The 20,019-nt window shown below is 45.8% G+C and overlaps 1 protein-coding gene across 1 annotated transcript in view; it reads left to right on the top strand.

The window, feature by feature from the left end:
* The window catches only part of ETF1 (eukaryotic translation termination factor 1), a 28,489-nt gene extending 8,792 nt beyond the window's left edge, over positions 1–19,697 (top strand). The window contains exons 3-11 of the mRNA XM_068417216.1: positions 6,874–7,049; positions 7,886–8,025; positions 11,311–11,449; positions 12,386–12,576; positions 13,108–13,237; positions 14,024–14,179; positions 14,771–14,835; positions 16,079–16,226; positions 17,553–19,697. Of these exons, the coding sequence (XP_068273317.1) occupies positions 6,874–7,049; positions 7,886–8,025; positions 11,311–11,449; positions 12,386–12,576; positions 13,108–13,237; positions 14,024–14,179; positions 14,771–14,835; positions 16,079–16,226; positions 17,553–17,635 (1,228 nt within the window). The 3' untranslated portion in view covers positions 17,636–19,697. The remainder of the gene's footprint in view (positions 1–6,873; positions 7,050–7,885; positions 8,026–11,310; positions 11,450–12,385; positions 12,577–13,107; positions 13,238–14,023; positions 14,180–14,770; positions 14,836–16,078; positions 16,227–17,552) is intronic.
* The last annotated feature ends 322 nt before the right edge of the window (positions 19,698–20,019 follow it).

Raw genomic sequence — 20,019 nt, 5'->3', positions numbered from 1 at the left:
GGGAACTGGTCTCTTCTATATCTTCATACCCTTCTTTGGATGACCTGGAAACCTTTGAGGAACAACTTGTAGTGATCTCACCTTTTAGTAGATGGCCCAGAGTTCTGGTGTATGCTGTGGTGAAATGCAGAATGCCTCTGAGGTAGGGGTTGTGAGGTTCTTGCTGAAATGATGCTGTAAAAAGTACTGCCAACAGCGTGGCTTTCAGCTCAACTTTATGTTAAACTCCAAAGGAGCTCATGGTATGTCCCATTGTCAGCTAACCAATGTTGTGTGCTCTGTCTGGGTATCTGTGCAGCATTTGTCTCCTGCTCGAGCTGTGCTTTGAGCCCATCATCTGAACAGGGAGTGGGATTTCATCTATTTCTGATGCAGACATTGCAGAAAGCTGTTGCTTCTCAAGCAGCAGTTAGATTGAGGCGTGTTGGCTGTGTTTGTTGCAAAGCATTCCACCGACGTTCTCGCAGGCAACGCAGCCTTTGGGTAAGCTTCCAGATGACGTTGCCTCAGAAGCACTGAAGGGATCCTAGACCCTTAAAATTGTCTCTGCTCTTTCCTAGCAGGCTGGCAGGATTTCCAGGAAAAGTTACGTAGCTTTTGCATCTGCTGTCGTCTCTCTAGATTTGGCTTCTGGACTGGACTTGAGCCACTTCCTATTTGACAAAGGCTTTGTCTTATTAAAAGACATGAGGAGGGCACAGCTGTGACCTGTTTATGTACTTCACAGCCATAATTCATAAGTTGTAACAGCCTATGTGTAGAACTTCCCTACGGCAAGGTCGACGCTGTTGCATGCAGGGCTAATATGAATAGGGAGTGTCTGATGGCCTCTGTTTTGTAAGAGAGCCCAAACCAGCAATTTTGTATTTGCCTAAACCAGAGGACACTTACCTTTTGTAGCACTTAATTCAACATCTCTGCTCAGATACAGGATCAAAAAATGCTCAAATATTCGTTACTTGCATCACTGCTTGTGTGGACTGGGCTCTCAACTTAGTCCTTTGCTGAAGTATCACGTGCCTGCAGCACTGTGTGGGTATTTGCTCAGAAGTAGTGCTCTTCTCCTGGACCTGTGGTATGTGCCTGGTGAAGTTCTGCCTTGGATTACGTAGATATTGCTGGCATCCATCTTGCAGCTGGCTGTGAATGTGTCAGTGACGGAACTGGTGTAGCCATCATATAACTTCAGTAGCCTTGGCTGTCCTGGCAGCTTGGGCTCCTTGATGCGTGTGATGCGGGCCCGGTAATCCGCAGTCCTCTTGGATGGAGCCCAACAGATGTTACCTTGGGAAGGTAACATCGCTTGAAGCAGTGTGTGGCAACAGTTATTTCATAGAAAGCTTCCTAGCTGTGGTATGTGGTGAAGATCAGATTATCTGAAAGCTGTTTGCTCCGCGCTCCTGCCAGTCTCTGGCAGACATACATAGGCCTCGTGCTGCCCTTGGTTCGTGGGGAAAGCAAGATGATCGTGAAGCTAGTGCCCTGTGAAAATAAGCTCATTTTGAGTCATAGAGAATGACTGACCTTCCTTGCCTCTGTGTTACAAATTACACAGCATGCTGTTAGTGTAAAATGTTTCGTTGTGGAACAACTACAGCTCAGCTGCTGTTCGTCAAGTCTCCTCTGATACCCCAGGATAGACCAGGAACTGCTATTTATATAGCATGTCTGTTAAATTAATGCTCTCCCTTGCCAGCACATATCCCAAATTCCAGGAGACAGGTTGAGTGACTGTTTCTCCTCAGACTTCTGGTTGGGATTGCTCGTCTGCCAAGGGGAGGGTAGCTGCAGTCGGTGCTTGCTGCGTTCGGTCCTTGGTGTGGCATGTGGCCGTGCAGGTAGCCATTTCACTGACATAACGCTCTGTAAGATGGCGGGAGTCTTTTTAGAAAACCACTAGACCAGTTTCTAGTTTCAGCTGAAAGCTGAAGGTCTAAGGATCTGCTCAGCCATTCCTTCTGAGGGGGGAAAGAGGAGAAACCGAATCCCTGTAGATGAAGATGGCCACCAGAACAGGAGGCTCAGCTGCCAGCTATAACAAAAACCATCCACAGGGTACACTTGGCAGCTTATGTCCAACGTGATAACAGCGCTCGCTTTGTGCACTTGCCTTCTGTTGTGGTGCCTTCCTCGTGCTGAACCATGAAACTCGTACACAGTGGGGACCGCGCCTGGTGCCAGACGTGGCTTGGGACTCGGCACGGCAATCCAGCTGGTGTGGCTCTGTGAGATCCCCGCTCTTCTTCTGAAGAGCACCCAAGGGTACCGTTGTGGGTGTGCAGTGCCACAGCTGTTGTAAGGCACGGTGAGGTGCTGTCGGACGATACCTCTTAGGCAGCGCAGGGAGATCTTTCAGGGAAAACGAGCTGCTTGGACACCGTAGTACCTGCTTGCAGTGACAGTGGCAAAGGTTGTCCCCTCAGCCCTCCGGGGCTGGGGCAGCGATGATTCAGCGCTGCACACACTGCCACTGGCTGTGACAACTTGTTAACATTTGCTCTTAGGTCTGTCTGCGACTGGGAAGGCTGTTTGTGTAGTGGTACGGTTGTCTGAAATTCAAACTGTAGTAACATTGATGTTTTAATGATATAACAGGCTGTCCGATCCACAAACCTCGATTTTCTAAAGAACTTGGTGTCTTGAGAGAGCAAAATGTGCTTGGTTTTGCTTCCCCCTTTCCCCCAAACAGCTCTCTGGCAGGTTGTAGGAGCAAGGTTGGAGCCCACGTGCAGCGGTTTAGGACCAAAGTTGGAGCCCTGTTCATCTTCTATCCTAGAGATACGTAATGCTGGTACCTTCCAGGCCATGCTAAATCTCAGCTAATTGCCAATTACTGACAGGGCTGGCACAGTGTGAGTAGTAACCGTAGTACCCAGATAGTGAAGTGTTTCTGCCCTTCCAGAGGTTGGCACTTAATTACCCCCTTGTTTCTTTGTAGTGTGTGGACAGGTGCCCTTAATGCTTTTAATTGTTTTCTCTCCAGTTCTTTGTGCCGCGGCACATGTTGTGCTGTCCTGTGGTCTGGGATGCCCCTTTCTTCCAAAGCAAACCTCTGGGAGCATTTCGGGTCTCCATGCACGTACTTGCATTACAGTGGCAGCTATTTGGCTGCTGTGCAGGCACTCCTTAGCCCAGAATAGGGACAGCAACTGTCTCTAGCTGCTTAAAACTGCCTGGCTCAGTTCAGGCTGAAAGCATTACTTTCCAGCTGATCTAGTATAATTTGTCTTGGGTCCACTAAAACCGGGACGGGGGAACCTCTTAGCAATGCTGCATTTTGAAATCAGGATTCTGCTGAGTGGGATGTAATCTGGAGTGCTTCGGGTCCGTCCTTCCTGGGGGAGTGCTGGGGATGACACAGGGAAGAACCAGCTCATCGCACGTTCGATCCCGAGCTGCCAGTGCGAGCACTGCCCGTAATCTAGATTGATTACTTAATTGTTCACTGTAACAATTCTGTAATGAAGTTCTGCCTGGCAGTGTGCTGCTGGGGGGATTCGTGGTTGGCAACGGCCTGCCAGGCAGCACATGTCCCGTGTGCTTCACACGCAGCGGAGGCTGTTGGTTTGGGACGTCTGCTGTTTGGCAAGGCCCCTTTCTGGAGGTCATAGTCAGCGTGATTTCCCGTGTGTCATTACCAGAGTAAAAGGACTCTCGAACCCAGCGCGGAGCTCGTCTGGCAGCAGTGGAGGAGGCGGTGGCATGGGATTTTGGAGAAGTACCTGTCGTCTCGCTCAGGTGCAGTGGCTGCAAAGACGGATAGGAAACCTGATCATCCTATTGCTAATGCGGAGCAACGTTATTTTTTCCTCAGTGTTTTGGAACTGCAGTTTTCTTAGAAACTCTTTGCTTCATTTTGCCTCATTGAGGTAAATTTAGCAGATGCAACCACAGGTTTCCAGACCTTGCTGTCCTGCAGTAGGGTCATGTACCGGGTATAAGCTTGCTTGGAGAGGGCAAGGACTGCTCTTCTGCAGTGGGACAACAAGGTCTTAGTGGTGTGTGAGGGAGTTCTGCAGCCATCCTGGTCACTTCTGTGCAGGTCTGCTTCAGTTGGTGCCTTGCTGGTCTCAACCTCTCTGGGACATGGTCTGATTTAGTGAGCAGATCCTGACAGTGTGCTCAATTAAGGAAGAGAGAGATGAGCAGGGAGCAGAGGGTGTTGACTGTTACCTTCAATTAGCTGGCTGCCTAACGAACCCCTTGGTTGGGTGGATTAGCTGTATGTGGCAGGTGGCAGCAGCGTGCAGGCAGGGGCTGCCCCCCTTGGGGTGCTGGGTGCTCAGGGACACTGGGTGACAAGCCGCCTGACTCCCTTCTGCTCCAAGCTCCAGCAGCCTGGGATGCCGTGAGGTGCTCCGGCTGCTCCCGTGGCAAGCTGCATGCCTGCTGTTTTGCTCGATGCTGCAGGAATCGGTGCCTGAAATAGCTTTGGCTGAGTAAATAGTGGCGGAAGCACGTCAAACCCAAGAAATGCACTTGATGTTGGTAGTGGAAGGTGCTTTTGGATAGAAATCCAGGCTGGAATTTGCTGAAGGGTTGGAGCAAGCACAGTAGTGTGCTGTGTTAAACTAGTTTGAGACTTAAATGAGGGAGAATGCATAATCTTAGAGACTTCTCATTTACTTGTTTGCAGTAATAAATCACGAGGGCTTGTGACGTCCACTGTATTACCTCGGGTAGGGTGCTTTGGGCAGGGTGTTGCTAAGGAACAGTGGTTTGACTGACACGTATGACTGCCTTATAGATAAGATGCTGTGTGTAGTATAAATAATCACCGGTTACGGTGGCCCCTTGGAGGTGTGGGTTTGGTACAACGCAGCTGGCTCACGGAGCTGTGCTCTGGCCTGCGGCTCTGCTAATGCCGGTGTTTCTGGGGCAGTGGAACATAACACGAGGCCAGGGGCTGGGATTTGAGGGGTGGCTTGCATTAAAAACTAAAGGTACCTTTACAGGTGCTTTTTTACTGAAGAATTGGTCTTGGGAGGGCACACTCAGTCTTCCTCCTTGCCGTTCCCACCTGCTCCCCTAGCTTGCTGTCTTGTTTCCCCTCTATCCCTCAGTACAGGAGAAGTTGCCTGAAATCTCTTCCTAGCAGGAGGGCCGTGGAGTGCCCAAGGGGCATAACGGTCCCACATCGAGATGACCTTAGTTGGAGCAGCAAGTTAGGTGTGATGTGCAGAGCTTTCTAATCTCTGGGAAGGCTGAGAATCTCTTCTTTCGGAGGAAAAAACGAACTGCGTGAGCTTGCCTCAAGAGTGCTACTTTCAGAAAAGTCAGGAAGAGTTGCTTTCAGTCTGATCAGCCTCTTACTCAAAGGAGCCTGCTGGGAATGGTCGGCCATTATATCTCCCCTAAGGCTTGTGCCATTCACTGGGGTAGCTAACTGCTTTAATTGAGTGGTATGTGGAGTGTTCTTGGCTGGTGTGACCTGGAAGTCTGGTAGCTGTCAGCATGGCTCAAAGCTCCTTCTGGGAATAACGTGTGCAAGTGTCTCTTTGCGACTTTCTTGATTAGCGTGTATGGGGATCTTGGATATTAAAACCAATTAGTTGTCTTTAAGGTCAGGGACTTGTTTGACCTACCAGCATCCGTTTCAACTTGGCCTTAATTGAAGATCTCGGGAAGAGGGCTGTACAGCTTCTGTAAAGAGGCTAATGAAGTGATGCTTTTTAAAGCACTTCCCTGCTGTCTCTGTAGCCCAAACACTTCAGGCAGGACGCTAGTGCGTGACAATCTGAAACAGCAGCAGGCAGGTACTGCGTTAGTCTTCTCCTATCATAAGAAATATAAAAGAGCAAAACCCATTTTTTATTTTATGGCTGAAAAGCACTTTGTTGGTGCTCTGACTCAGAACCCTGAGTAGAGGGTTTTCTTCACAGAGCTTAGCTGGTTTGCCCTTGAGAGGGCTAGAGGACACGATGAGGTATTTGATTTTTTTATGCCATTGCTCTAATATGAAGTATGAGGTCTGGGTTAGATTTGAGACAATGCAGAAGCAGCACTTCAGACATCTGGGATTCTTCAATGGCAAATGGGAGGTACCTGCTGGAAGGCGGACAGGAGCTTCCCTGATTTTCCTTTTGGCTTTGGATGGATTTGAACCACGAGGCTGCTTTGGGGATTAAGACTTCTGCAGGATCCACCCCAAAGCCTTAGGAAAAACGGATATCAAACTTACTTTTTTTTTTTCATTTAACTTAAGCCAGTTCTGTGATTTGTGGGGTCTTATCTCCTGACTCCGTGCCTGGGGTTGGCCCTTCTGAACTTGCAGGCATGTACTTAAGCACGCTTTATGTAAAGCAGCTGCCAGAGCTGGTGAGCTTCTCTATAAAGCAGAGTGCTAGCAGGGAAGTAGAAAAGACTAACTGCTACAAAAGGATCCTTCCAGTTAAGTTTTCTGTCTTAAGCTGAGGAAAATGAAGTGTTAAAACAGTGCTTGGTCTAGCTAGTGCTCCAGCTGTCTGAGAACAAATGGAATGGGCTTAAAAATGCCCTTAAAGTATGTGGGTGCATTGTTTTAAATAATCTCTGCTGGGGACTGCTTACATGCCTTTAGCTTGCAGCCCTTCGCCTGGACGTATGTTCTTTTTTCCGGAGTAGTATCCCGGGTTAAATGAGCAGCTTTTGGAGGACTGCTCGGCAGCGGCTAACCTGAACCCTTGGTTATGGAGTCAAATCCTCTGAAGAGCCCGTTTTTGTTTTTTCTCTCCCATTATTGTCCAGCAGAAGGGGAATTACACCGATAACAGTGAAGTGAAGCATCCTTGGGGTTGGAGGGAGGAGAGACAGCTGTGTGCATGGAATATGGTATGAATACACTTGTTGCTTTGGCTGTTGGCTGCTCACAACCCCTCTTTTTTCCTTCCTCAGCAATGGTACCAGCATGATATCGTTGATCATTCCCCCCAAAGACCAGATTTCACGAGTGGCAAAAATGTTAGCGGATGAATTTGGCACAGCCTCCAACATTAAGTCTCGAGTGAATCGCCTTTCAGTACTGGGAGCCATTACATCTGTACAGCAAAGACTGAAACTCTATAACAAAGGTAACTTCTAGCTTGTATGGATGCTGGCAAACTTTCCCTTCCTTGGAAGCAGCCTTAAGTTTCTGCATTATGCAGTTTTCTGCTAATCGAATCTGTTGGCCTGTCTGTGCTGCTGTTTTGCACTGATATTCCAGGTATGTTGCCCATGAATGGCTACTTCAGGGGTAGACCTTGGGGCTAGAGTGTAGTAGTATGGTCCTTGTCTTTAATAAGTGGGCTCATGGTTCTGTCCTTAGCAGTGCTGACTCTTCTGAACTTTCCCACCCTTCAGAGCTGCTCCATAATAATTCATTTGCATTAAACTAGTGGTTTTCCATCAAGCAGAAACGTATGTATGCCTTGTGCATGCCACTGCACAGCTACCATTGTTTTGGGAGGAAACAGACCCAGGGCATCTAAAATGAGTACTGGAAAAGAGTTCATCACTACTGTCTTTACACTGGCAAGTGGCCTTCACTGAGATGGTCAGGCTGTGAATCGCTGTGTAAGAACTAGGAGAGCTCCATGGGAATGTTCAGCCTTTTTCTGGGTTCTGTGAGCTTGCAAGCTCATGGGTGTAACAGAGAGGTACATGTTCTTGCAGCTTTGTTGCAAGTCTTTCCATCAGTGTTACCTTTATCTTCCTGCTCTAAGCTGTTCAGTATAGGTGCACTAAATTAGTTTGTTTTTCATTGTAGAGATCTGAGAGGGAATGAGGTGGGGGAAATGGAAAGTAAAAAAACGTGTGGACTTCAATTTCAACTCTGCCTTAAGTCTCAGGGCCTAGTAGTTAGTTTTGGATGGGTACAGCTTGCAATATTTCTTAGTGATCTAAAATTGCATTGTGTCCTTTATAGTACCTCCAAATGGTCTGGTTGTTTACTGTGGAACAATTGTGACGGAAGAAGGAAAAGAGAAGAAAGTCAACATTGACTTTGAACCTTTCAAACCAATCAATACGTCGTTGTATTTGTGTGACAACAAATTCCACACAGAGGTAAGAAGTCTCCTGTTGCCTGCTGGTCTTGCAGTAGTCAAAGTCAGACTGCTTTGCTAGATTCACTGGAACAATCCATGGTGTGCTTGAGTCCACAGTCTGTAGAACAGCAGGCTTTAATTAAGACCTCCTGCTGGTGAAGCCACTGGAAGGCTTGTGACTGGCTAGTATTCAGAAATGTGTGATGTTTGCTGAAAGCAGTTGAGATATTGTCCAGCTCCTACTACAGCTGACTTTATGGCCCAGCTAGTAACTGCTGAGTTTGTGTAACCCACAGACATAAGCTTTTCACTGTAACTGGAGGCAGGTTTTTCTCCTGAACCTTAGAGGCCCATAGATCTTATTCCAAGCCAGGCCTTAAAGTAATGCCAAGATAATATTAGTGTTGCCAGTCCTGATATCAGATGTGTTAACTGAGACCCTTGATGCAGAACGGGCATGTGCCTAATCTGTCTGGGGTAAAGTGGGATTGTTTTTATCCAACATCTGCTTATCTTAGTTAAATGAATGGTTTGAGGCATATTTAAATTAGTGTGCATTCCACTGGTCTTGACTGTATGAAGTCAGTTTATTGCACCTAAGTCTGTTTTGGCTCTGTTGGCAGCTGCAGAGGTCTCAATATTTGTAGTAGATGACTGACTGCCTTTCATGTCCATGGCGTTCACCACCATAAATGTGTGGACTGAAACTTAATAGTCTGTCATCAGACTCATGTGACATGGGCTTGACGGGCCCTTCAGTGATGTAGTTCTGCTTGTTTGCTTGGGTTTTTGGAGATGTGATCCATGGCTGGGTTTCAAAGAGTAGGAGTACAGGAGGGAAAGGTATGCTTGTTGCACAGGCGAGGTACATCCCTGTTAATTCTGTCTCCCCACCAAGGATGAAGTCCCAATACATCTTTGACCTACCAGGAATAACAAAACTGTGCACAAGTACAGCTCTTGAGTTCTGCTGAGCCCCCACAGCCATAGGCAATTGAAAGCAAGAGGTAAATAAGAGAATTCATGAGGGAGCCGGAAGTGCAAAGCCAAGGGAGATATTTGTCCCTGCAGTGGGTGGACGGTGGTGGGTTGCCTTCTGCCCTGTCAGGAAAGGGATTAATTTGGTCTTGGCTGCAGCTACTGCCTCAGGGCACTGATTCAATACAAAAAAAAGTAGACGCTGCCCAGCGGGCTGTTCCCAGGAGGCAGCTGGAAATACACTCTTGCTCCGGTGTGTGGCGTTGCTCAGCAAGAGAGTGGCAATAACTTGAGAGGAATTTGTGGTAATTGCTGCTACTGGTGATGTGATTACTAATGGCACCTTTCTCCATGGGCTCTTTGCTTTTGAGTATGTGGTTATTTGACTCGGTATTGTCTGCACTGCAGAATCAAATCTCGCTGTACAAGCCTACTGTATACTATCTTGAGCAACAAGATGATGTTAGCGCTGAAGTCTTGATTTCTCTACCATCTCATTTGCTTGTAGAGCCATGCTTTTAACCCAGTGGTTCCTCCCAACGTGCATCTAGAACTCAACAGATAAGGCATCTGGCTCGATACATCAATAGACTTCCTATGACAGTGAGGGCACATTGAGGAGCAGACGAAGGATGTGATCTTCACCTTTAGGCTGAAGCTGCAAAGAGGAAACTCAGCCCAGACTGAAGGAACAGAGTAAAAGCAATAGTCCCTTTTTTGTGCTTGATAGGTCAAACAGTGGAATTCCTGATACAGAACTAGTGAAGGGGAAACTGAGGGAATCACTGATCGTTGGATACTTTATTAAAGTAAGAGGGAATCAAGAACATCAGAGCTGTAGTCATCTACTGCCTGGCAAGAGTATCTGATAAGATTTCCTCTAGATATTTTATTGCCTGTGTGAAACCGAAGTAACTTCCCAAGAGGGATATGAACCCTGATGTGTGTCTGAAGGGTGGGATTTACAATGACTTATTTTGATACCTTGGCTGGAGCATTCATTCCAGTCACACGATTTGCCTGGCTCTGTCCCAGTTAAATAGATTGCAATGTAATATGCCACTTCCTCCTCTCATTCATCCCACTGCTAAGGAATTAATAGAGAATATTTATTTTGGCCAGTAGATCCCATTAAACCTTAGTGTCTGTTTCTTTTAAGCTTGAAAGCTGTAGACTTGGTTGTGTGGATTTTGGATAAAGATGACTGATGGTTCTTTTTCTTTCCATTCAGCCCAATAATCACGCTGGCAGGCGTGCAGGCAGTTAAAGGTCCTGGTGCAATAGACCAACACCATCACTCTTGCAGTATTAAACTGGTGACCTAAAACAATCTGGAATTTGACAAGTTCTTCATCCTGCTGATGTGTTTTGCCAGCCAGAAAGAGGATTCTTGCTATTACTTTTATTGGACGTGTAGAAGTGAACAGGAGTATGTGTGTGTGTGCTGACTGTGCCTGCCCACTCGGGCTGCCCGCGAGGGAACGGTAGCCAACAGATTCCCTTGAAAAAGGAGTGTAGAGTTTGCGTGTCCCACACCACCAGCACCAGGGCTGGAGATGACATTGGGCAAAAGGAACTCAAAAGCCTTGATACTAAGCAGTGCTTTAGTTGTTAGGCAACATAAATGACCTTACAGGATGAATTTAGCTGCTGCCTTTAAAGGGAAAAAAATTGAAGGATAACTTCATTTTCCAGTAAACATTATGGCTGTCTTCTGTGTAGCCAGTTATGCCCAGGACAGTTATTGCTGCTGTTACTTAATTCTGCTTTGTAAGGCTGAAGTTGTCATAGCCACTGTACACTTCATCAGGTGCAGCAAACAGGTATTTGTGGTAGTTGGCAAGCTGAAAGCTGGTCTGTACTGGTGCTTTGGAGTATAAAACTGACCGGTCAGTGAACTCAGCAAGTTCAGCTTTCCCGGCTGGAATGCTAGGAAAATTACTCTTCCAATTTTGCCAACCAGAGAGGGGTGATGCAGCCTCAAAGAGGTGTGATCTGTTTCACTTAACGCTTTCCAGAGCTGATCTTTAGGGTTTTGCTGTTACACCTGCCTGTGACATCATGTGATGAACTGGTAATGCTGTGAAAATAGTTACCAAGCTTAAACATTGGTTTTCTTTCTGCTTTTGGCAGCGTTGTGTAAAACAGTAATTGGGGTAGTCTCGACTCCTGAATCTGCTGCTCTTCCTCTATTTTAATTGTAAAAATAGCAATGACCACCTACAGAACTAAAATTTATTGAGGTGTATTGTTTCTGGTAGCATTTCTGAACCACGGTCCTTCATAAACTGGTGCTTACTGCTGACAACATGGTTTTCTGTTCCAGGCTCTTACAGCGCTGCTTTCCGACGACAGCAAGTTCGGCTTTATTGTAATAGATGGTAGCGGTGCGCTCTTTGGAACTCTTCAAGGAAACACAAGAGAAGTCCTGCACAAATTCACTGTGGATCTTCCAAAGAAGCATGGTAACGCACTAGTCTGTCTCTAGACTGTTCGCAGCAGAATATCACAGGGTGGGATGTGAGGGCAGAAGCAGGGAATTTGGCCTGTAGGTGTTTAGCTCCACTCAGTCCTTTGCTCCCTTGAAATCTGACAGCGAAGCCTCTAGTCTGAGCCTTCTGTCAAAATTAATTAATCACTGTAATATGCAGTTGATCTTCTTAAAGTGGTGCTTTTTATTTTGTGGTGCATTTGACCCTTTACTTGGTTTTGGGACAGTCTTAACTAAATATTACTAGCACAAGTAGTAATACTACTTGGTAGTGTCTTTAAAGTTTGCATCTGATGGTGTTGCACACAAACCACAGTGAAAAGCAAGAACCTGTTCCTTGCAAGAGGTGCAGAAGCCTAATGGAGCAAGCAAAATTCTAGTTCCACTATATGATGCTGTATTGCAGTAAGCCACTGATGAATTCAGAAATTCTGTTAGGTACTCCTGGCTTACCATCCTTCTTTGTAGATTAGGATGGGACAAAATGGAATAGAAACGTCTCCCCCAGTAAGTTTCTGCAGCAGAGGCTGCTGGGGTGCATTGCATCAGCAAGAAAAGTATGTGAGGCAGAGTAACAAAGGAAATTGCTTTTAATGAAGGTACAGGACATAGAAAATGTGCACAGATGTTCAGAATTTCTGTAGAGAGTTGTGAGTCTTTATAAAAAAAAAAAAAAAAAACACTGACATATTTCCCTCTGTGAGATACACGGAGAAAAATCTCTTGTTGTGAGTGAACCCTCTCTATGTTTCAATGAGTGCCCCTGGCTCTGCTTGTGGCAAACTAATTCTGAAGGCTGCAGCTGCCCTTGGCTTCAGTTACTCAGGGCCCAGTTGGGACCATGTACTAATAACCTTCCTGAAATGAAATGACTTCCAAACTGTTACCTCCCATCTGTTCTCTCGTGAAGGTAGAGGAGGTCAGTCTGCCTTGCGTTTCGCTCGTTTGAGAATGGAAAAGCGACACAACTATGTAAGGAAGGTAGCAGAGACAGCTGTGCAACTGTTCATTTCTGGCGACAAGGTGAACGTGGCTGGTCTCGTTTTAGCTGGATCAGCTGACTTCAAAACCGAATTAAGTCAATCTGACATGTTTGATCAGGTGAGTGACCTTTTCTGAGCAAAGCCCAAATGTTCGAGCTGTCAGTAGTAACATGCTGATATTAGTAGTAGCTCTGGTATAAGATGCATCTCAGGAGGAATGTAACCTTAGTGGCTTAAGTGATTTAGATCAAAACTAAAAATCTGATGTATCCTAAAGAGGCCTCCCTTTCCCAATACCTCCTGCAAGGAGGTAACATCTCCTTTCCTTAATAACAGTGCTAATAAGAGATCTGTCCTCCCTGCTTTGGAACTGCCTTTCACGTTCTTTGTGTTCCCAAATCTAAAGTAGAAGCTTTATTGGAATTAAACTCCACTAAACCTACTCTCTGTGTCCCTGTTGCCTGAAAATTGTGCTTCCATATTAAGCATTCAGAGGTCCCTCTGACTCAGAACCTCTGCTTGCAAGTGAAGCGAAATAGATTAATGCTGTGACTCTTGCCAGGTACTTATTCTTGTGTCATTATGAAGCAGTCTTATGGCAGTGCTGTGTAATAGACTCTCTTTCACATCTCCTCTTTTTCTTGTTTAGCGGTTGCAATCCAAAGTGCTCAAACTAGTTGACATTTCATATGGAGGAGAAAATGGGTTCAATCAAGCAATTGAGTTGTCAACTGAGGTCCTCTCCAATGTGAAATTCATTCAAGAGAAGAAACTAATAGGTATGTGACCTACATGTTCAGCCTTATCCTGAGCCAAATGTGCTTGATTGAATCTACTGATCTTGCTTTAGACCTCCTGGTAGTGCCTTTGTGTGCTGCCTCAGCCCTGCGGTGCTTTGAGTTGGGCAGAGCATGACTTGTAGTGATTCTTTCTGTTACCTGGACACCTTCTCAAATGCTGCAGGCCTTCAGGAGACTTCAAGGAGTGGGGTTTTTTGTTGTTTGTTTGGTTTTTTTCCCCACCAAACTTCTCGGATTTTCTGTCTTTTCATCAGAGATCGCCTTAGTTTCAGGCCTTCTGGTGACATTTGGGTGGGAGGGGACAAAATATCTCCTCAGATTGTTTGCATCTTCAGCAAGATGAGAGTTAAGATTTATTTTGTTTTAAGATGGCGGTAGAAATGATCCCTTGCTTGACTGTCAGCAGACACACGTTGCTAATTTGGAAGCACAAGAGGGCAATAGTAAGAGTAGCTACCTTACACTGAGGAGAGGGAAGTTAAAGAGTGCCTGCTGGTGGGTTAGTCCAATTGATTGGTTGTTTCAGAGTGAAGGTGAGCCTTTCAGTGGAGTGAGATTCCTGAGGAGCCAGTGTTTGGAGCTGATTTTCTGCCGATGAATGTTCTAAATTACATGCTTTGACATGTTATCTGTATCCCTTGTTTCCTTCAGCAGCATTGCAGTCTCCTTCTCCAGTTTCTTCTTGCATTCAAATCAGGCTTATTAAAAATCCATGTGGCGTCATCAGTGTTCATAACGATCTCTTGCTTTGTATCCTGGCTGCAGGACGATACTTCGACGAAATCAGTCAGGACACGGGGAAGTACTGTTTTGGCGTTGAAGATACACTAAAAGCTTTGGAAATGGGAGCAGTAGAGATACTGATAGTCTATGAAAATCTGGATATCATGAGATACGTTCTGCACTGCCAAGGCACGGAGGGTAGGTAGTGCTTCTGTGAGACTGAAAGGTCCATGAGGGTTTAACACCTAAACCGTCTCACTTGGATGGATCACGCTGGAGGAACTCCCTAAGTAGATCTTTAAGGACTTGGATCAAGGCAGTGTTGTGTAGGCAGGTCACTAACCTGCAGCGTCACAGCTGTTCTGGGGGAAAGGTCTGAAACTAGTAAGTTACCACTGTGGAGGAGGAATTGCAGTGCTGGGGTGGCAGCTTGTCACAGAGCTAGCATGGAACCTGCTTTTCAGTTGTGTAAGTATAAATGTGATATCAGCGCATTAGAGAGGGGAGACTGAGTTGACCCTCATGGCTAGAAACATAATTCTTACTGTAGACAAACCATAAGCCCACAGCAGGGTCTCTGCCTTTTTTTTGGTGTTGGCACTCCAGTTATTCTCTAGTGGTATGCCCTGTTTGGTTTCCCATAGAGCTTCAGCTAGAAAGAAAAGCAGTGTCAATGACCAAACCCTCTGTGTTGTAGTTGCTGGCTGTTGTCAGTCTCTTGCTGTCTTTAACCTGCATCTACTAGTCTTATCCAACCTAATACTTTTTTTTTTTCCCCTCCCTTCTCAGAGGAGAAGATCCTGTATTTGACACCAGAGCAAGAGAAGGATAAATCCCACTTCACAGATAAAGAGGTATTTCAGCTTTGGAGCTTGTAGATTTATTCTCAGTGTACTGGTGCAGCATTCTGAATATCTGAGCTTAGTTTGTCACAAGCATGTGAGCATGATGACCTTTCTGGCACTCAGATGAGACTTCAAGATGGTAGCCTGTGGCTCTTCCTGTTCACCTTCAGTGTAACCCCTGGATTCTAGACTTGCTTTTCTCCGGTCTTTCCTGCTGCCAATTCCAAGGCTGTGTAGATGAGTTGAAGTGACAGGCAATACGGGGTCTTTGACCACCATCAAACTATCTGCTAGAAGGGTTTGGTAGCCACCATGCAACATGCAGGCTAAGGTCCCAAACTGTTATTCCCTGCTTACTGTGCACTGATTTCATCAACATTAAACAACTGTGAGGCTAGAAACTATTACGTGGATTTAAGTGCAAGGGAGCATTTGCTCCTTGATATATTTGAAATGTGGATCTGTCATTCACTGCCTGTGAGTTTCTTGCCTGTACAAGTCAGAAAACCCTGATGGGGCAGGGGGTCTGTGTTACTTTGCAGAGTAAGCTGGGCAAAAAAATCTGTCCCTTGCAAAATGGGTGGTCATCTGTGTCTCATATGGGGACTGCCAGGGTAGTCATTTCCAGCTGCTTTTCCTCCTGGTGGGGTAATTGCTAATTCCTTCTGTGCACGGAAGGTTTACGGTGTTATCTGCAATGATGTAGTGTTTTTATGCCAATAATCACTTGACCTCCTACTTATAAAACTACTTTTTGCCTCCATGTTTGCCTAGATCAGTGTTGCCCACAGTAAACAGTGCCTGGTTAGATGAGTGGCGATGGACTGTTTGTGGAGTGTAAAGCAAATCTAAAGAAACGGTGAAAACTAAGAGTGTAGCATGAGGTGACAGCTGAGCAGAAGAATAAACGAGGCATTTTCTCTCCTGCTTCTGCACTAACTTCTATAGTATGGAGGTGCAAAACAAGGCCTGTCAGTATTTAATTTCCTAGCACCAGGAGCCTTCTGCTTGTGCCAGCACGTGTCCCATACAGATGTGTGAGGAATGCCTAACACCTGGACCCTGGCAAGCGTACCTGGCTGCTCCAGCTTGCAGAGCATTAAGGCTGGTGTCTCTGTCTTAGGACTGGAAAGACAGTGGTGATATTTAAGCTAAAGACAACTTTTGGTGTGAATTTTCTCAGTACCTAACATGCAGTGACCATTAACATTTTTTTTTCTTCATTTTTTTTCCCCCTCAAATGTCTACATAGACTGGCCAGGAACATGAACTGATAGAAAGTATGCCCCTTCTGGAGTGGTTTGCAAACAACTACAAGAAATTTGGAGCAACATTGGAAATTGTTACAGACAAATCACAGGAAGGATCCCAATTTGTGAAAGGATTTGGGGGAATTGGAGGTAAACTGCAAGAGAAAAATGTTTGTCTTTTTTTAATGGTTGATTTGATAATATGGTGCCAACACAAGCGGAAAGCTAAACAGATTCATCTTACTCCTGGTAGTCATGATACAAGTTTAAGAAACTATGGTGTTCATCAGGGATCTCCAGGTGAATTCATTCCCTACTCAGCAAGATGCTGCTGCATGTTAGGCAGCTGTCCCTTCAGACTGTGTTCCTCAGATCCCTTTGTCCTTCAGAGTGCTCAGAGGGTGGACTGTCCTTCTTTCCAGCTGCTGAGTTTCAGAAGGGCTGTGAAGTGCTTCGCTGTCTCTGCACAGTTGTTTTGTGGCAGACTGTGCCCTGCTGAGTAGAAGTGGTGTATGACAAGCCCCAGCCTAGTTTCTGAAGCAGTTGGATATCTGTAACTCATCTTTCAGAACTTCCCTGTACTTTGCTCCCTGGTCTTCCGCTTCTTTTCAAACTAAAAGTATTTTTAGCCCAACTTCATGGAGAAATGAGGCTTCTGAACTCCTTCAGTCCTTCTCTTGAGCTCCCTGATGAGTTTCAGCTAAGTCTGGCAGAGGTGCAGATGGCTCATGTGCATCAGTCTGACCAAAATCATGAGCAGGGTAGAGCAAAAACACCTGCCATGCACCTTGTTGTCCCCAGAGTAGGGATTCCAGGACAAAGCTGTTGCTTATTTGCTGATAAGCCACATAAGTGCAGGACCTTGCCCTTGGCCTTGTTGAACTTCACGCGGTTCGCACAGGCCCAGCTCTCCAGCCTGTCCAGGTCCCTCTGGATGCCATCCCTTCCTTCCAGCGTGGCGACCGCACCGCACAGCTCGGTGTCACGGGCAAACTTGCTGAGGGCGCGCTCAATCCCACTGTCCATGTCACCAACAAAGATGTTAAACAGCACCTGTCCCAAAACTGACCCCTGAGGAACGCCACTCGTCACCGGTCTCCACTTTTAATTTAACTTATAGGTCTTGATCTGAGCAGTTATACTAGGACAAATGGTTGGTTACTGGTATTTTTTGGAGATACAATCCTCCTAGAATAGGCTCAGCTTTACCAGAAGGCTGGTCTGTACTGGGCAGGTAGGTACTCCTTCCTTCTGGCCAGATATTATATCGGGCTGTAACGTGGCTGTGGCATTTTCACTCTAGCTGCGTGTCTACTGTCAGCCATCAGTTTGAGCCTAACTTGCAGTTCAAGTGCTAGGTCAGCTCTGAAAATTCAATTGAGAAACTCGTGACATGCAGACAGGGCTCAGTAAACTGCTTAAAATGCCTTTCCAGCTCTGAATTTCGCAGAAGCTAAAGCGTGTTGTTTTTACCAGGTATTTTGCGGTACCGAGTGGACTTCCAGGGAATGGAATACCAAGGAGGAGACGATGAATTTTTTGACCTTGATGACTACTAGGTAGTCGACCTGGGTCCGGCAAAACGTGCCTCGCCCCTCCAGCATCCAACCCAAGGAGCAAACTCATGGTGGAAAACACAACAGATCCCTGCCTTAGAATTGGAACATTTCCAGAACTTGATCCACAAGCATTGGATTAGAAAAAAAAAATAAGCAAAACCCTACACTTTGATTTGTCATAGTGTCAGTACAGCAGCAAACTACTAAGTTCCTATATGCCACTTTGGACTAATTTAAACAAGAATCCCAGTTTTTACTTTTACTCAATGGTGAAATTGGTTGCTCTTGTATTTTATGAAAATGATTTTTTTAACCTTCATGATACATTAACTGCTGTAAACCTCTTCCTTCCCAAATTAATAGAAGTAAGATCCTACTGGTTTGTTTCTTTTTACTTTGGAGAAATCAACTGCTGCATTTTGCAGCGCCGTGACCCATTTACATGGCATTCTCAGCTTAGACTGCAGAAGAAGAAATGGAATGAAATTGGAGCCATTCATTCTCCTCAAAAGAATGAGAAGGCACTTCCCTAGAGCGCTAGCTTGTAACGTGTGGCTTGCAAGTTCAGAGGGTTTGGGGAGGCTTACCAGCCAAAGTGCTTTAATCTGATTGCGGACGCACTGCTCTTATAAACTAGGAAACGCACTTCACTGATTGCGATGAAAATGCTGCTGAAGTCTTGGGCTTAATTTGGGTTTGAGCAGTGCAGCCTTCAGGATTTTTTCCTTTTTTTTTTTTCTATTTTTTTCCCCCCAGTCTTGACAAAAATAAACATGATTTAAGTGAAGTAAGGTACACTTTGCTTTGTTTTGTTCCTCAGTCAGGTCTTTTTTTTCTTTTTGCTTTAGGACTGCGTCAGGGTTCCTTGATGATGTGAATTTGAACCCACAGTTCTTTAATGGAAGCGGATATTTTACAGGAATAATTAGTAAGTGGAGTCCCGGATGGAAACCTTAGTACTGGTGCATTTGGAGCATTGGATACTGGTGTGTTGAACGTCAGCACGACCCCCTGGGGACATCCATCTCCCAGCACTAAGGCAGCCTTGTTGTAGAGGCTCCCAGCTGTCCTGTAAATCTGATGCTGAACTTCACAGCGCCCTTAATGGGTTAAAACTTCTGGTTGCATCCAGGCTCCAGAAAGCCTCTTGTCACGCCTGCTATATAGGATGCATTTCAACCTGTTAGAAACGGCTAAGGGTTTTTGGGACGGCCTTGCAGGCGGAGGGTGAAGTGAACATTGGCACGAGGTGATGCACAAGTTTTGTTTCTTTTTCGGGGGTTCCTGGGTTCTCTGACGGGTGCTCCGCCGTGGCGGTGCCTGGCAGCTCTGTCCTTCACTGCCTGTCGCTCCCGGTGCAGCTCCTCTCCCAGTTGCATACCTGCCTATTTTTTCCCAATCATCCTGTTTCACTTGAACGGAGCGGGGGAGCTTGTCTTAAAACTTCTGCCACGCTGTTCTTTGAGGTCCAAAACGACTGTGGTCGTGAGCAATATCACTTGTAACCCTGGTTTGTAGCCTGGCGGATGGCTTTGCTGTCGTTTTCGCATCAAAGCTGGAATCTCCCACGGAAGGTGTGTGACGGGGTCACGCCGCAGATGTGCCCAAACCCAGGTTTGAGCGCGTTTGCGGGCTTCGCAGCAGTGTGTTCTGGGTTCTGCCATTGTAAATGGGTCTGATGTGACATGACAAGACCAGAAAAATTGGATGTAAATTTACATTTTTGAATATACTGCTTGTTGTTTCACATGATACATTAGGGTATGCAGCTCCTTTTTGTAGTTTTTATTTTTACTATTTAAGTTTGGAAATGATGCCAAATTTTTTGTATTTCTTTAATCAATGTGTTCTCTTCCGTGATATATATTGCATTATATATTGATGTGTATATCAATATATACTGATATGTATTACACTTACACATACAAACACGTTAAAAGGGGGTGAAAAATCCTAGCCTTCGCATACTATATAGCCTCTGCAGAGAGATCCCAAGCAGTGATATCTTGGTGTTGTGATGTACAGAAATGGAGAAGAGTATTAAACCATATTTAAGAATATAGTACGGACTCCTGATTTATTTTGTTTAGTCCAGGAAACACCTGCTTTACTCTCAGGTCGCTGCCAGCTCCAGGTCAGTACTTGAGTTTTGAGGTAGTTGGGCTTGAGAACATCTTGTTTCTTCGTTGTACTGAGTCGCTCTTTTAAGCTGTAGCAGAAATCTGACTTCAGAAGAGGGGCGGGAAAAAACCCAACGCCCCAAGTTCAAAGGACGTTGTGCTGTGAGTGTTAGCTAAGGAGGTCTTCTGGTGAAAGAAGATGAAAAACACCCTGCAGATATAGAAACCTGCCCCTAATATTCCAGTCACAGAACACCTGCGTGG

This window comes from Nyctibius grandis, chromosome 22 (genome assembly GCF_013368605.1).
Source record: "Nyctibius grandis isolate bNycGra1 chromosome 22, bNycGra1.pri, whole genome shotgun sequence".
NCBI classification, from domain to species: domain Eukaryota; kingdom Metazoa; phylum Chordata; class Aves; order Nyctibiiformes; family Nyctibiidae; genus Nyctibius; species Nyctibius grandis.
This window is presented reverse-complemented; position numbering and strand designations above follow the sequence as displayed.